Source organism: Idiotropiscis lumnitzeri, chromosome 1, assembly GCF_059441095.1.
Source record: "Idiotropiscis lumnitzeri isolate Australia: NSW breed Sydney's pygmy pipehorse chromosome 1, RoL_Ilum_1.0, whole genome shotgun sequence".
NCBI lineage: Eukaryota > Metazoa > Chordata > Actinopteri > Syngnathiformes > Syngnathidae > Idiotropiscis > Idiotropiscis lumnitzeri.
The window spans coordinates 34531473-34547700 of record NC_142391.1 but is presented as its reverse complement, the minus strand read 5'-3'; the positions used below and the strand labels follow the sequence as shown (position 1 = coordinate 34547700).

The following is a 16228-nucleotide window of genomic DNA, read 5'->3' as shown; positions in this document are numbered from 1 at the left end:
CCCAGGTCGCGCGGTGCATTTTGAGGAAGATCATTTCTTCCGCTACCAACTTTCAGTGCGGGTCAATGGAGAAAGCTATGATTTGGACCATTTTAACTAACCTGCCAAAGTCAGATTGATCCGTGAATTACTCCAAGGAGGTCCGCCGTGAAGTTTTGAGTCCGTGTTCATAACATATGTATAGCAGAAGTGGGCATGGGTGCTAAATAAACGATCTTTGTGACAACTATTGGCTTCGCTGATCTCGCGGGAACTGGGAGAACGCGCCAAACTAAGAAAACACAAGGCTTGTCACTGTCAGACGAACAACGACGCAAGTTTCAAATAGCTCCAAAATATTACCACATGCAGAATCTGGCGCAGACATAACAGCAAATCAGAGCTCGTAAATACCTTTACTGGCCTGTGGTCAGCAAAATGGTGTTGCAAAATAGTGGAAGGTTCAAATCGGACCGGGGTAAAAGTGGAGACCAGGAGAACCAGTAAGTTGTTCCGCATCGAGTCTGCATGAAAACGAAATGGCGCTTGGCTTACATGTTTGGCTTGACATGAGTCAATGATGGAGGGTAATGTATTTCAACCAGGGACGATGGCTCATCGATGTCGGCCCTCAAGAGGCTGGAGCGCAGCCAGTTCACGGATGAGATGGACAGTCGCTTCGGTTTCGAGAGGATGAAAGAACCCGGAGAGAAAACTGGCTGGCTGATCAACATGCATCCTGTAGGACAACTCTCACTATTCATCGCGTTTGCCTTTTCTGTCATTACAAAATGTAAACGTGTCCCTCTTTGTACTTCCAGGCTGAGATCCTGGATGAAGACAAAAGGATGATCAGTGTTGTGGACTATTATTTTATCCAGGAGGATGGAAGCAGGTTTAAGGTGTGTTGGGGAAACATGTTTTGGTCAGCTGTGTATAGTAAATATTACATAATTCTGAATATAAAGCATGACATCTATTATTTATTCTGTCTATAGGTTGCACTCCCTTTCAAGCCTTATTTTTATATTGCCACAAGAAAGGTAAATCTGACCATCAAATTTGCACCTTGTCAGACGTCAAATGCTCATAAGAACATTTGTGCTTTTGTTGTAGAATTGCGAAAGGGAAGTTATCTCGTACTTGTCAAGAAAGTTCCAAGGCAAAGTGTCCAAGCTTGAAACTGTCCCTAAAGAGGATCTGGATTTGGTGAGTGTGATTTTTCGTGTTTACAGGGAATAATGACTGCTTGACCCTTGCTCTTGCAAATAACTTCAACGCATGCTTCTCTCTTTCCTGACAGCCGAACCATCTGGTTGGATTGAAGAGAGCTTACATTAAGATGTCATTCAGCACAGTGGATGACCTCATCAAGGTCAAGCGGGAGATTTCCCCAGCAGTCCGCAAAAACAGAGAAAGAGAGCAGTCTAATGATGTCTACACTTCAATGTTATCAAGGTATGTTTTGTTTAATGCAACCATAATTAAAAATCTATTTTCATTAGTTTGTGATTTATTGTGTAGTTCAGCTCATTACATAACAGCACTCACAACCTTCAAAACAATCCCGTTCACACTCTCAATGTTTTTATTGAATTTTTTGGGGTGTGAAGGTAGCCTAATGCTTTTGATGTTTGCTGTGTTTTCAGTGCTCTATCTGGCGGCAATGTGACTTCAGTGGAGGAAGATGGGATGTCCAAAAGTATTTCTGACCAATTAGACAACATTGTAGACATGAGGGAGTATGATGTGCCCTACCACGTGCGCGTGTCCATTGACCTAAAGATCCATGTGGTGAATACAATTGGCAACTACTGGAGAAAATATGTCAAATATCTATTGTTCTTCTAATATATATATATATATTTTTTTTTTTTTCCCTAGGCTCACTGGTACAATGTTCGATACCGAGGCAGTGTTTACCCACCAGAGATTATTCGCAGGGATGATCTTGTCGAACGACCTGTATGAGGATTTCCTCGTTGACTTTCAATGACTATTGTCTTTTACATTACTGTCCTATAATACACTTTTCTTTCCTACCTTTAGGACCCTGTGGTTTTGGCTTTTGATATAGAGACCACCAAACTTCCACTAAAATTCCCAGATGCAGAGACTGACCAGATTATGATGATCTCATATATGATCGATGGACAGGTGGGTTTTATACCTCTCCTTTTTGTATTGCGTTTATGTAGTCTCTGCGTTATCGTAACTTGATTTTCACTTTCTCCATGTAGGGATTTCTAATCACAAACAGAGAGATTGTCTCAGAGAACATTGAAGATTTTGAGTTCACACCCAAACCTGAATATGAAGGTCCTTTCACTGTTTTTAATGAGGATGATGAGGTAAATGAAAAAAAGTAGATTTAGCTCCTACTTTACAGTATATGTACTGCGTGTCAATGGAACAATGCCACTTTAGTTAATACCATTGTAATAATGTTATGACTACAGGTGGCACTCATTCAGAGGTTCTTTGATCACATTCAAGAGACAAAGCCCAACATCTTTGTCACCTATAACGGAGACTTCTTCGATTGGTGAGCATTTCTTTTTTTTTATATTGAGTCACGGCGCTTAAATGCTTTAATCATATTTTCTTTTCTACTGACTTCTATAGGCCTTTTGTCGAGACACGAGCTTCCTTGCATGGACTGAGCATGTACAGGGAGATTGGGTTCCAGAAGGACAACCAGGGAGAGTACAAGTCCAGTCAGGCCATCCACATGGACAGTTTCAGGTTGGACACTGATGCATCAGATAAAGGATTCAAAAAGTATTCTGAAAACAAACAAAAATAAAAACAGTACGGTATATATGACATTTAGATAAATATGTCATATTTAAAGTCATATTTGTCGTTACCAGTTAGTGTTTTCACTATTATTAGAAGAAAAGATTATTCTAAAGAAATAGTTTTTTTTCTTCTACCTTTAACAGCTGTTTTTCAGAAAGCAGAACATTTTAATTTTGCAAGTACAACACAACTGTTATTTGAATGTATCACCCGCAAAATCACAACTTAAAAGCTTATTTAGAATATAATTTAAATTTTGCCATATTGTTGCATTACATTTATCAGAATAACGAATGTCACAATAAACTGAATTTGTTGTTGAAAGACTTGTCATTTCTGCTATGATGTTGTCTATTTTTTATAAACGCATTTACAATGACGTTAATATCAGAATTTACGCGTAGTTTACATTTAATGGAAGAATTAATTTTGAAGCATTTTTCTCTCGTGTGCTAGGTGGGTTAAGAGAGACAGCTACCTGCCAGTGGGAAGCCATAATCTGAAGGCCGCAGCAAAGGCGAAATTGGGCTATGACCCAGTGGAGCTGGACCCGGAGGAGATGTGCCGCATGGCAACAGAGGAACCGCAAGTATGACTTCTGTATTTGTATTTTTTTCAGTAGTAAGTAAGTAGTCATTGAGTTATTTAGTCAGTTTTTTTCCTTTTGTCAGACATTGGCTACCTACTCCGTGTCAGATGCTGTGGCCACATACTACCTTTACATGAAGTATGTTCACCCCTTCATCTTTGCTCTGTGCACTATCATCCCTATGGAGCCCGATGAGGTTTGTTTACAATGCAATATAAAATTAAGTATGTATGTGACACGTGACTGTTCGACACTACTTCTGTGCTCCATTCCATACAGGTGCTGCGTAAAGGCTCTGGTACTCTATGCGAAGCTCTGCTCATGGTGCAGGCCTTCCACGCCAACATCGTCTTCCCCAACAAACAGGAGCAAGTCTTCAACAAGCTGACAGACGACGGCCACGTCTTGGACTCGGAGACTTACGTGGGCGGCCATGTGGAGGCGTTGGAGTCTGGAGTGTTTAGGAGTGATATTCCGTGCCGTTTCAAAATGGTAATACTGCATCCACTTTGGTGCTGCTCTTGTATGTTTGCATGTGCAGTGTCAGTGTTTCCCAGCCGAGGCACATAGTTTATTTCTATTAGAAAAATATCACGGCACCACCAAACAAAAATGCAGTGACGGAATGACGAAATTTCCATTGATTTGTGATTGATTGATTTTTTTTTTTTTTTTTAATAATTATTTTTTTATTTTATTCGATTAGCTTCAGTCATAAAAAACAAACATAGTGTTCCGTACTATGACTTATTCTGTGTTATAAATGGCAGTAGCAGGTTAATTGTACCTTGTGCCATCTCCAGGATTTTTTTTCTTTCTGTGGCTATATGTTGCTGGAATAGATAGATAGATGAATACAAATTAATTATTGCCTGTATTTAAATAATTATTTCCTGCTGCACACCTGTTAGTCCCTCACTGCACATTAATGTGGGCATCACTGGTATTATTTTGGTACATATTTCATTATAGGGATTTCTGATTCTGATTTTGAATGGTGATTGGTTTGTTGACAGAATCCTGCTGCTTTTGACTTCCTATGCCAAAGAGTTGAGCAAACGATGCGTCATGCAATTGAGGAAGAGGAGAAAATCCCCCTGGACCAAGTCACCAACTTTAATGAAGTATGTTGATTTTCTTAATCTACCCGTTTTTTTTTTCTTGCCTTCTGACCCAGTACCAACTTGATTTCCCAGTATGAATTAAAGAACACTTTTTTTTGTAAACAGGTCTGTGATGATATCAAAAAGAAGCTGACTTCCTTGAAAGAGGTTCCAAACAGGATTGAGTGTCCACTCATATACCATCTTGACGTTGGAGCAATGTACCCCAACATCATCCTCACCAACCGTCTACAGGTTTAGAAAAGACACATTTATCATATAAAGACTACATGAGAGTTAAAGTTAATATAGAAACTATTTACGTTACAATTTCTCTTATCCCCGTCCAGCCATCTGCAATGGTAGATGAAGCCACTTGTGCTGCCTGTGAATTCAATAAACCAGGCGCCACTTGTCAAAGGAGGATGGCGTGGCACTGGAGAGGGGAAATCAGTACGTTTGTGTCACATGTTTTGTGTTTTGAAGACATTAAAATCAAGGCGCAATTGGAGAGGCATCCAAGAATGTCTCACACTCTCTTCCCTTCTCCCGCAGTGCCCGCCAGCCGTAGTGAATTCCACCGCATCCAGCAGCAACTAGAGTCAGAGAAGTTCCCTCCATTCTTTCCTAATGGTCCACCTCGGGCCTTCCACACACTCAACAGGGAGGAACAGGCTAAGCATGAGAAAAAGCGTCTTGCAGGTATCCTATTCTTGGAAACAGTTTTGTTTTGATCTTATCCATGTCAAAGCGAGTTCTAACGCATGCTGTCCTTGTGTCAGACTACTGCAAGAAGGCTTATAAGAAGACGCACGTCACCAAGCTGGAGGAGCGAGTCACCACCATCTGTCAGAGAGAAAACTCCTTCTATGTGGATACTGTTCGAGCTTTCAGGGATCGGCGATACGAATTTAAAGGGCTACACAAGGTAACGTACCTTCCTTAGCAACATGGAAAAGAAAAATGAATCATGTTTTTCTCCCCGGATGTTTGAGGGCTGGGTCCCCTGTTTGTTTGATCTTTACATTTCAATCAGATCCTCATGGTAACACAAAATATCTTAATTCAAATGGCTATTTTACGTTATGTCCCTTAAGGTGTGGAAGAAGAAACTGTCCGCAGCTCAGGACAGCGGAGACGCTGCCGAGGTGAAGCGCTGCAAGAATATGGAGATCCTGTACGAGTCTCTTCAGCTGGCTCACAAGTGTATTCTCAACTCGTTTTATGGCTATGTCATGAGGAAAGGGTACGGGGTAACTCTATTTTTTATTTTATTTTTTTTTCACATTATATCCAGTTGCCCCCAAACAGCCCATGTGCAAAACTTTGTTGCTAACTGCTGCACTGTGTGTCCACTAGGGCTCGCTGGTACTCAATGGAGATGGCCGGCATTGTGTGCTACACTGGTGCCAATATCATCACTCAAGCGAGAGAGCTCATTGAGCAAATAGGGTGAGTTACATATGGGAACAGCACTAATCGGTGTGGAACGTAGTGGTCGATTTTCTGTTTCTTGTCAACTTTCCTGTGATTTAGGAGACCACTTGAGTTGGATACTGATGGTATCTGGTGCGTCCTCCCAAACACTTTCCCGGAGAACTTTGTAGTGAAGACTAGTAATGAGAAAAAGCCCAAGGTGACCATCTCCTACCCTGGTGCCATGCTGAATATCCTGGTGAAGGAGGGCTTTACCAACAACCAATATCACGAGCTGGTAGATCCCCCGTCGCTCACATACAATATCAGGGCAGAGAACAGCATCTTCTTCGAAGTGGATGGGCCGTATCTAGCCATGATTCTGCCCGCATCTAAAGAAGAAGGGAAGAAGTTAAAGAAAAGGTACAGAAATATTTAGTTTTTCCTACCAATGGTCATTGCCTCAATTAATAAGCATGTGTGGTCCACTTGCGGGTAACTGCATTACATCCATTTACATTTCAATTCTAGGATAAAAAAGGTGGGAATCCACGATTTGAGAAGATTCCCATGATTCGATTCCGATGCATCACTACATTGGCTTACATTTTATAGTCCATGTGAAACACTGGTAACTGGTGCACACACAGTCAAGGATTTCAATTTGGCCTTTCATTTTAGGTACGCTGTATTCAATGAGGATGGCTCGCTGGCTGAGCTGAAAGGTTTTGAAGTGAAAAGAAGAGGGGAGCTGCAGCTCATTAAGATCTTCCAGTCTTCCGTGTTTGAAGCTTTCCTCAAAGGTACCAACCTGGAGGAGGTCTATGCCTCTGTGGCCAAAGTGGCTGACTACTGGCTGGATGTGCTTTACAGCAAGGTAAAGGCAGTTTTGCACATGTTTAAAAATATGTGGAAATTATGGGTCAACTTGTCAAAAAAGTAAACATGTCATGACGGGAATTATTTCACTTCACAAAGAAAACTTCGGTCCTTAAGTTGATAGTCCATTTCATTGGTCTTCCAGGCTGCCAACATGCCGGATGCGGAGCTGTTTGACCTGATATCAGAAAACCGTTCCATGTCTAAAAAGTTGGAGGATTACGGAGAGCAGAAGTCCACTTCCATTAGCACAGCTAAGAGATTGGCAGAGTTTCTGGGAGACCAGATGGTGAAAGATGCTGGTCTTAGCTGTCGTTACGTCATCTCACGAAAGCCAGAAGGATCTCCTGTCACAGAAAGGTGGGGCAACGCCACATATAGCTCCTCGGTGCTGTATTTTATTGCGACAGGCTTCCCTGAGTCACCTGGTTGATTTATGTCTCTCCCATCAGAGCGATCCCTTTGGCCATCTTCCAAGCTGAGCCAAGCGTGACCAAACATTTTCTGCGTAAATGGCTGAAAATGCCCAGCCTGCATGACTTTGACATCCGCTCAGTAAGGAATTGGAATGAAATAACTTTTTTTTCCACTCAAAATGGTCTCGTTTTGCATTGTATCAGATTGTCTTACTTGTTCTGGTCACAGATCCTTGATTGGAGTTACTACATTGAGAGGTTAGGGAGCGCAATCCAGAAAATTATCACTATCCCGGCAGCTCTTCAACAGGTAAAAAAAAGACGTGTTTGTGATTTGTGGCTTTGTTGCTCATCAGGGTAACCCGGTAGGTACACAATCGGAGAGCTAGTCATTTGAAAATATCTTTAGCATGGTTTTCAAATATCGAAACCTTTACTGCATCATACTAGAATGTCGAAAACTTTAACTGTCAAGGATTTTGATGGCAACATGACGTCACTTTTAACTTGTTTTTATGTTCAGGTGAAAAATCCAGTCCCCCGAGTCCGCCATCCCGACTGGCTTCACAAGAAACTTCTTGAGAAAAATGATATCTACAAGCAAAAGAAAATCAGCGAGCTATTTACCAGTGAGGGAAAAAGACAGGTAGGTTACATCAGAGCAAAATGTTTCAATTAACTGAGAAATAATTCATTCGTTTACCACAGATTCCCTCAAGGGAATGTAGTTAGGGTGTCCATCCTGAATAAAAAAGTTTAATTCCCTTGAAACTCAGGGAGTGTACCAAAACAAGAAAATTGCATTTGAGACACATCAATGATGAAAATTCTCACAGGTTGTTGGATTAGTTCATTTAATCATTAACTTTTCCATGATCCCAGGTCTTCAGCCTGTATTTCATTGTTTCAAGCCCGTCTTTAAACATATTCTATCTGATTTTTCTTCAGGTGGCTCATCAGCTCCCCCAGGGCCATTCAGTTCCCGATATGGAGGACTTTGGCATGCCAGCGAAGCCGCTGCAGCCTGCCATCCTCATCAGCACCAAGAGGAAGCGAGCATCTCAGGGGGAGGAGAGCCAGTTAGAGTCTCAGGATCTTGAGCTTACCCAGTCGTGGAGAGAGGTTTTGGGCCCACCGCCACCAATGGGCAAGACAAAGGTAGGCAACTGGCGAGATGCCATGTTAAATTTTGCTAATGTGAAATTTGATCTGAATGAAGCTTGCTTCACTTCTTCCTCTGTCTACAAATAGTACATATAATTTATTTTTGTAATATGTATACATCGTTACATTTTTGTTTGCATATTAATTCCAACTACTAGTATACTATATGTAGTCAAATGTGAAACTTACTTTTTAATTCTTTGTATGCAAATCGTTCTTTGAAGTGCCTGTTCACCCAACAAGTGTGAAATGACTCCACCGTTTTTTAGAGGTTATCTTATATGGCTTCTTTAAAATCTGTCTCTCTATAGGAGGAGCGTCTTGTGTGGTTGCGTTATCATAAGAAAAAGTGGGAGCTGCAGATGAGACAGAGGAAGGAGAGAAAGAAAAAGAGAAGACTGCTGGATGGAGAAGCCCAGCCTGTAGGCGGAGGAGTAATCAGGGATGGCCCCGCCACTGGCCTTGGAAGTTTCCTTCGCAAAACAGCTCGCAGCATCCTGGACATGCCCTGGCAAATAGTGCAGGTCATCATAATTGACTTCTTTTTATATGGATTCACACTCTCATTATCCGCGGAGTAAAATGATGATTGGAATAATGTATGTGATACTTGCAGATTGCAGAAACGAGCCACCCCGGACTTTACAAGTTATGGGCTGTGATTGGAATCGACCTCCATTGCATGAAGCTCAACATTCCTCGCATTTTCTACGTCAACCAAAAAGTCCCAAAGCAGGAGGAGGGACCAACGTACAAAAAGGTAGGCAGTGAGAAAGCTTAGCACCCAACACACACGCACACACACACACTCACAGACCAAATATTGTCTTTTAGTTGAAGTAATGTTTTTTGTGTGTTGCATCAGGTGAATCGCATGCTCCCTCGCTCCAACATGGTGTACTACCTCTACGAGTACTGTGTGCCTGAAGACATGTACCAGGAGCACATTAACGAGATCAACGCTGACCTCTCTGCCCCAGACATTGAAGGGGTCTACGAAACGCAGGTACCATACAAACACCACTGCCAACTTTAACTACAGTCATAATCATATACTACAGTTGAATTTTTACCCGTCTTACTCCATCAATCTAGAGCAGGTGTGGGCAAACTACAGCCCGGGGGCCACATGTGGCCCGTTAAACGTTTTAATCCGGCCCGCCAAACTTGAAAAAAAATTAATGAATAAACCTTGTTAATGTTTTATTTTCTACATACTCTGGTGTGTCAAAGACTGATATTTTGTTGTAATGTTTTTGTTCATTTTCATTTAAAATTAAATGTATTTTTTTCTCCAATGAGGTGAGGTTACCAAAACACTCCATCCATCTGCTCCTGGTCTGGCCCCTTTGTCAAATTTTAGAACCCATTGTGGCCCACCAATCAAAAAGATTGCCCGCCCCTTATCTAGAGTGAGCGTTATTGCAATTCTTGCATGTCACTTATACTGATGTTTCGGTGTGACTAATGTGAACATGAAGTGGCAAAACAATCATGCATTTTGACCATCCACCTTTCAGGTGCCACTACTGTTTCGTGCACTAGTGCAGCTCGGATGTGTGTGTATGGTCAATAAACGTGTTGGCAGGGATATGGCCGGTAGGGAGGCAGACACATTTGATCTGGAGAATCTGGATATGAGATCTCTGGCCCAGTTCAGCTACTTGGAGCCAGGTATGAGCATGATATCATCATACTGGGTTTGTGTGATTTACTACTTGATTGTCTGTTAACGTTCCTCTGTCACGTTTGTTTTTCTTCCAGGCAGCGTTCGCCACATGTACTTTTACCATCACAGTCAGGGTCACAAGGCCCTGTTTGGTCTTTTCATCCCTTCTCAGCGCAAAGCCAACATCTTTGTTCTGGACACTGTAAGAGAACGATACATGTGCTATATTTGTTTATGCTTCCATCTTTCTGTTGGGCCTCTTTTAGTTACACTCGTTCATCCCCAATTTGATCTCCATTATCCTGTCCTATGCAGGTACGGAGCAACCAAATGCCAAACCTCAGTAACGTCTACACTGCTGAGCGCACCGCCTTATTGGAAAAAACAACAGAGGACTTACTGCCTCCCGAAAAACACAATTTTGAGGTTCGGGCTGAAAATGACGTCAAGGCCATCTACCGTGCACTGCAACGCACGCTTCTAAGCTACAAGGCAAGAAAAAAAAAAAACAATAACTACTGATGTGACTTTTTCTATTACAACTTAAGTTAGGTGTCTTCTGATGTGCTTCTGTTTGTTATGTTTAGGAGGAGCGCCGGGGGCCGACCCTCATCGCAGTGCAATCTAACTGGGAGTTGCGACGACTGGCTGCAGGGATGCCAGTTTTGGAAGAATTCCCGGTGGTGCCAGTGCATGTTAATGATGAAATCAGTTACAATGTGCTGGACTGGCAGCGGCATGGAGCCCGGCGTATGATCCGCCACTACTTGAACCTGGACAGCTATCTATCGCAGGCTTTTGACATGGCTCGGTATGTAGCATGTGCACTAGAAGTGCCACATCCATCGTTTTTGGGGAGCAAAAGTCACCTCTCTTGGCGACGCACCGTGCCATGTCTGTGTTAATGTTTATTGCATATTATTAGCATTGGATTTAAAAAAAAAAAAGACACAATGACCCATTCATTTGGGCTCTCCTTTGATTTCCAGCGGCTCACATTCATTATAATTTGTAGTTCTGAAAGTCAGTCATAACTAACCACTATTTGTCCTATATGGATTGTAAAATATTGCGACAAGAATGTCAACTTTTGACCAAAATCTAGGTATATAAAAATAAGGGGTTTGGAAATTTTCAAGAAAAGAAAAAATTGTGGATTTTCATAACATTTCATGACATTTTGACAAAATTCTTATAAATGCCCTTAAATGTGTTACTTTGGTTGTACTATTGTGCTCCATAGTTATGGTTGTTTTTGTGTCGATTTTATGTGAGAAGCATGAAAACTGAAAATCTGTCAATCATCTCTCTCCATTTCAGGTATTACCACTTACCTGTAGGAAACCTGCCCCAGGACGTGTCAATCTTTGGTTCTGACTTGTTCCTTGCCAGACATCTGCGGAAACACAATCACCTGCTCTGGCTCTCTCCCACAGCAAGACCAGATCTTGGGGGAAAGGAGGCTGATGACAGCCGCCTGGTGATGGAAAGTGATGGCAGGGCCTCGGTTGAGATTAATGCGCAAGGATGCTACTCCACAGGTACCTCGATGCATGCTTAAAGCCAACTCTGGAAATGTATAATTGCAATCTCTTGACATCATTTGTGTACCACAGTTACTCAAATTGCCTTGAGTAACCAAAACTGATGCGAGGTTCGAGTGAAATACAAAGTTGACTTCATTTTGAGGAGTGAATGTTAATTTCCAAATGTTCCATCTTGCAGTGTGTGTGGAGCTGGACCTGCAGAGCTTGGCTGTGAACACCATCCTCCAGTCGCAGCATGTCAATGACATGGAGGGAGGAGCCAGTCTGGGTGTTAGTTTTGATGTGATCCAACAGGCGTCTTTGGAGGACATGATGTCAGGAAACCAAGGCGCTAGCTCACTAGCTAGCTATGACGAGACTGCCCTCTGCTCCAACACCTTCAGGTACACACTTATAACACGCGCACACACACAATTTATTTTTGCTTGCTGCTCCAATGCTTTGTTTTACATGAGCAGGATCTTGAAGAGCATGGTGGTGGGCTGGGTCCGAGAGATCACACAATACCACAACGTGTATGCCGACAACCAGGTGATGCACTTCTACCGCTGGCTGCACTCTCCCAGCTCGCTGCTCTATGACCCCGCTCTGCACCGCACCTTGCACAACATGATGAAGAAGGTCTTTCTGCAGTGAGTGACGCCTAGCCTTTATTGCTTGCATGTTGGCCTTTATATCTTTTTTTTAACCCATGCATGTCAGTTTTTAGATTTATGGCAAGTTTAACAAGCTGGGCTCGACTCGTAATTCTTGCTGTTGTGCTGACAGATTGATTGCAGAGTTCAAGCGTCTGGGCTCCACTGTGGTGTATGGAAACTTCAACAGGATCATCTTGTGCACGAAAAAACGGAGGATAGACGATGCAATTGGATATGTGGAATACATCACAAATAGGTTTGATTAGTCATCTTTGAACCATACCTTTTGGGAATTAAGGTTTATTTTTGCATCATCCTGATGGGCTAACTTCATTGTATTTATCATATCAAATTCATGGGTGCACACATTGAAATCAACCACCAGCTGTCTAACTGTGTCTTGTAGCATACATTCCAGAGAAATCTTCCACTCTTTGTCCATCTCCTTCTCCCGATGTTGGGAGTTTCTACTGTGGATGGACCCTGCTAACAGTGGTGGTGTAAAAGGCAAACTTCCATCCAGCATCTTGTATGGCGAGGTAGTTCAATCATAGTTCATTATTGTTAACGTCGACTGTTTCTCATTGCCACTCTGGCTTGCTGTTTGTTAGGAACAAGTCAAAGCAAAGAAAAACACAGAAGGCGATGAAGATGGCAGTGAGGATGAAGAGGAGGATGACACAAATGCTCAGGAAGAAGAGGAAGATGCAGGGGTGGATGAGGTGGAGGACTTGATTGAGAGCAACTGGAATATCATGCAGTATCTGCCACAAAGTGCATCCTGCCAGAACTACTTCCTCATGATTGTGTCGGGTGAGTCCATCGTTAAATTACAACGAACGTTGGTTTATTTGGGGTTTTGAAGTTAGCCCGTGTGGTGGCATATCACAGTTAACTTGACTTCGGTTTTCGACGTTTCGGCTTGCCTTATTGCAGTTTTAATTGACACTGCATATTCATCAAATCAGTACAAGGCCATCCCAAAATAATATTCAGTTGCTAATTTGGGATGCTAACAAGCCGCTAGTTAATTACATCGTCATTGTATGATACTGCACAAGTCTCCGGCATCTGTGGTTAGCAACTAGCTGTTAGCATTAGCAACAAGTGGCCGGCTAGTAGTTCAACAGCTTTTCCTTGACTTACTTTTTTTTTTTTTTTTTTTTTTTTTTTTATTTCCTTTTCAATATTGTTAACCTAGATTACTTTGTGATGCACACTCCATATTTAAAGAAAGGGATTCTCTAAGGATTTTGGGGAAAGCAGCAGCAAAGTGTCAATCATTCCAGACATGAGTTAGAAAGCAGACAATAATGGCAAGCGGGAACTTTTAGTGATCCGGCACTAAAAGTTTCAAAGTTCATGTAGTGTGACATGGGTTGGTGCAGGTGTGATACGCGGTGTCTCCCGCACTCCGCTTTCTTGACTGCCAACTTCTTATCCGCATGGTTCAAACGGATAACTTATGTACATTTGTTTGAAAACAAAGTTAGCCAGCAAATGTATGTATGAGTGCATGAGTTACAAGCTAATCATTGCTAAAGAAAATGTAAATTCACCTCAGCAAAACCTTGCTTTTACTTGGACTGGGTTCTGCACGAGTTGCGAATGTGTTGTGTGTTGGTTCTGGATATTTGTGAATTGTGTTGTATGGGACCATGACTGCCTGGCATAGGGAGCAATGACTTCCCACTTACATAGAGAATAACTAACAAATGGTGTCCGTGTCTGCATGTGCACGTGTGTGACGTCATCACGTTACTGTTAAAAAAAAAAAAGAAAGAATCGCTGCAGTGAATGGATCACTTCCTCAAGTGATTTGTTTTCTCAGTTCATTTGAGCTCAGAAAAGAGCATTTCGTCTATTATCGCACACAACGCCGGTCGTGTTGGGGAGGGGTGCTCAGGGGGCGCGAACGGTGAATGAATCTTTTGAACGAATCTTTTGGATGAACTGATTCTAATGATTCGGTTCAGTGTCATGCCCATCACTACATCACGTATTCGCCGGTAAAAATGCTCGTTTCTAACGCCACTCTAACTCTGTAAAACTACTCTTGTGGCCAATGAGTTGGGTTTTACATTATTAAATATGTTTTCATGAGTCATATAATAACAATATTTATTTGCGGTACATAATTGTATCACTTTGCACTCATACACAGATTCTCATCCCTTTACCTTCTACTCAGCTTACATTGCAGCAGTTTACCAAAGCATGAAAGAGGAGGTGAGACGCAACACACCTGGTGCAACGCCAGTCAAGAGACGAGGCTGCAGCCAGATTTCCCAGCAGGCCGTGGGGGATTTGAGCGCTCTTCCTGGTAAAATGCTCTTTAGTAGTCGATGGGGAAAACAATGCTGGTGTGATGTTATGATCTGACCTTGTATTTAGATCATGCATATTCTAAATCTCTCCTTTAGGAATGATCTCTTTCTCCCAGGAATATGTGTCCAGTGAGCTGACACAGAACATTTTTACTATTACACAAAAAATTAAAAAAAAGGTGACTGGGACTAGGAATGTGGCCCAGCCCTCAGAAATGTTCCCGGTCTTGCCAGGCTCCCACTTGCCACTTAACAACCCAGCTCTGGAGTTTATCAAATATGTCTGTCAGGTAAATACCAATTAAATGAAATGTGACGTCACTTTTAAATCAGATTATTAATTTTCCCCATCCGTTGTTATTTCAGGTCCTCTCACTAGATGGCAACATTGTCAACCAGGTGAACAAGCTTAAGAGGGACCTTCTGCGCCTTGTGGATGTGGGGGAATTCTCAGAGGAAGCCAATTTTCGTGACCCCTGCAACTCGTACATACTGCCCGAAGTTATATGCCACAGCTGCAATTTCTGTCGTGACCTAGACCTCTGCAAAGACCCGTCTGTAGCACAAGTAAGCCAGCAAAGGCTCTAATAGCAGTCCTACTTTGGTGTTTTCCTAATTTTTATTTTATTTTTATTTTTTTTTTATTGATTCAATATAATTTTTTTTCAGGACGGCGCCATCTTGCCACAGTGGTTTTGTTCAAACTGCCAGGCCCAGTATGAAACCGAGTCTATTGAGATGGCATTGGTGGAAGCCCTGCAGAAGAAATTGATGAGCTACACATTGCAAGACTTGGTGAGTTAAAATGACTGTACAGAAAGCAGTTGCTGTTTGGAGTTTGTTTCAAGTACCACGTTGGATGGAAAATATATAAATCAATATGACCTCTTAAGAAAGCGTATCAATAATGTGGTTAACGTCATTCTTTAAACATCTCGTCACTGATTATGTGTACTTGTTTCAATAAAGCATCAGCTTGCTCAGAATTCTGTCTTTATGTGAGCTGATATTTCTTTTTGTGATGTATAGGTTTGTACTAAATGTAAAGGAGTGAAGGAAGCAAACATGCCTCTCTACTGCAAATGTGCCGGAGACTTTGAACTCACTTTCTCAGCCAAGGTAGGTGTTCCATTTTATTTTTCTAATCTGGTTTATTGTTCTACGTTTTATTTACATATTCTCTCTTTCCCTTCGAAAGAACTTCTCAGAGCAGGTGACAGTATTTCGGAACATTGCATCCCACTACAACATGAACTTCCTGAAGGAAACCATTGACTGGTTGATGGTGATGAGTCCACAAATGAGTCAGAGTGCTCCTTAAATTTCCTGCTGAGGTTCATTTGTGCCTGTCACATTAAAACAACTCATTTATCACTGATGGTGATTGTTGCTCGACTGTGTGTGTGTGCGTGCATGCATTGTGTATACTTATTTGTCTGAGTACAGTTTATGTTGGCTGTTGATATGCTTGACTTGACAATGGTGGGAGTTTTGAAATAATGTATACAGATTAAAATTTTGACTGTCAATTAAAGTTCTTTTTTTACTGTCTAATATATTCCACACATGAGTCAAATCTCTTTAAAAGTGTCATTACATCATCGGTTGTTGTCACCATGTCCTGGAAAAAAACATCAATCGGTACAAAGACACTTGAAGCCACCAATAATTCACTAATTCCCAGGACAAACCCTTATGA

At 41.9% G+C, this 16228-nt stretch overlaps 1 protein-coding gene across 1 annotated transcript; it reads left to right on the top strand.

Annotated features, from left to right (window-relative positions):
• Window positions 1–271: 271 nt before the first annotated feature.
• On the top strand, window positions 272–16207 carry pole (polymerase (DNA directed), epsilon). Its single transcript, XM_088297371.1, has 48 exons — window positions 272–482; window positions 585–720; window positions 801–881; window positions 978–1022; window positions 1096–1188; window positions 1283–1437; window positions 1629–1773; window positions 1864–1944; window positions 2029–2136; window positions 2220–2330; window positions 2439–2524; window positions 2605–2724; window positions 3238–3370; window positions 3453–3566; window positions 3650–3862; window positions 4387–4494; window positions 4600–4728; window positions 4824–4926; window positions 5029–5175; window positions 5256–5401; window positions 5571–5719; window positions 5833–5925; window positions 6010–6312; window positions 6571–6766; window positions 6914–7128; window positions 7221–7323; window positions 7414–7494; window positions 7708–7830; window positions 8133–8342; window positions 8660–8872; window positions 8965–9108; window positions 9214–9354; window positions 9869–10022; window positions 10113–10219; window positions 10333–10509; window positions 10605–10828; window positions 11338–11558; window positions 11743–11947; window positions 12023–12196; window positions 12333–12458; window positions 12609–12741; window positions 12814–13015; window positions 14394–14525; window positions 14626–14819; window positions 14896–15096; window positions 15199–15324; window positions 15559–15648; window positions 15728–16207. Exons 1-48 carry the CDS (start codon window positions 418–420, stop codon window positions 15848–15850), a joined length of 6879 nt encoding a protein of 2292 aa, XP_088153497.1. The 5' UTR covers window positions 272–417; the 3' UTR covers window positions 15851–16207.
• The last annotated feature ends 21 nt before the right edge of the window (window positions 16208–16228 follow it).

Excerpts from the sequence above, each read along its gene's own strand:
- pole (XM_088297371.1), top strand. The coding sequence starts at position 418 with ATGGTGTTGCAAAATAGTGGAAGGTTCAAATCGGACCGGGGTAAAAGT. Across the intron at positions 721-800 it reads GGCTGATCAACATGCATCCT|GCTGAGATCCTGGATGAAGA; the intron begins GTAGGACAACTC and ends TTGTACTTCCAG. Across the intron at positions 6,313-6,570 it reads GGGAAGAAGTTAAAGAAAAG|GTACGCTGTATTCAATGAGG; the intron begins GTACAGAAATAT and ends CTTTCATTTTAG.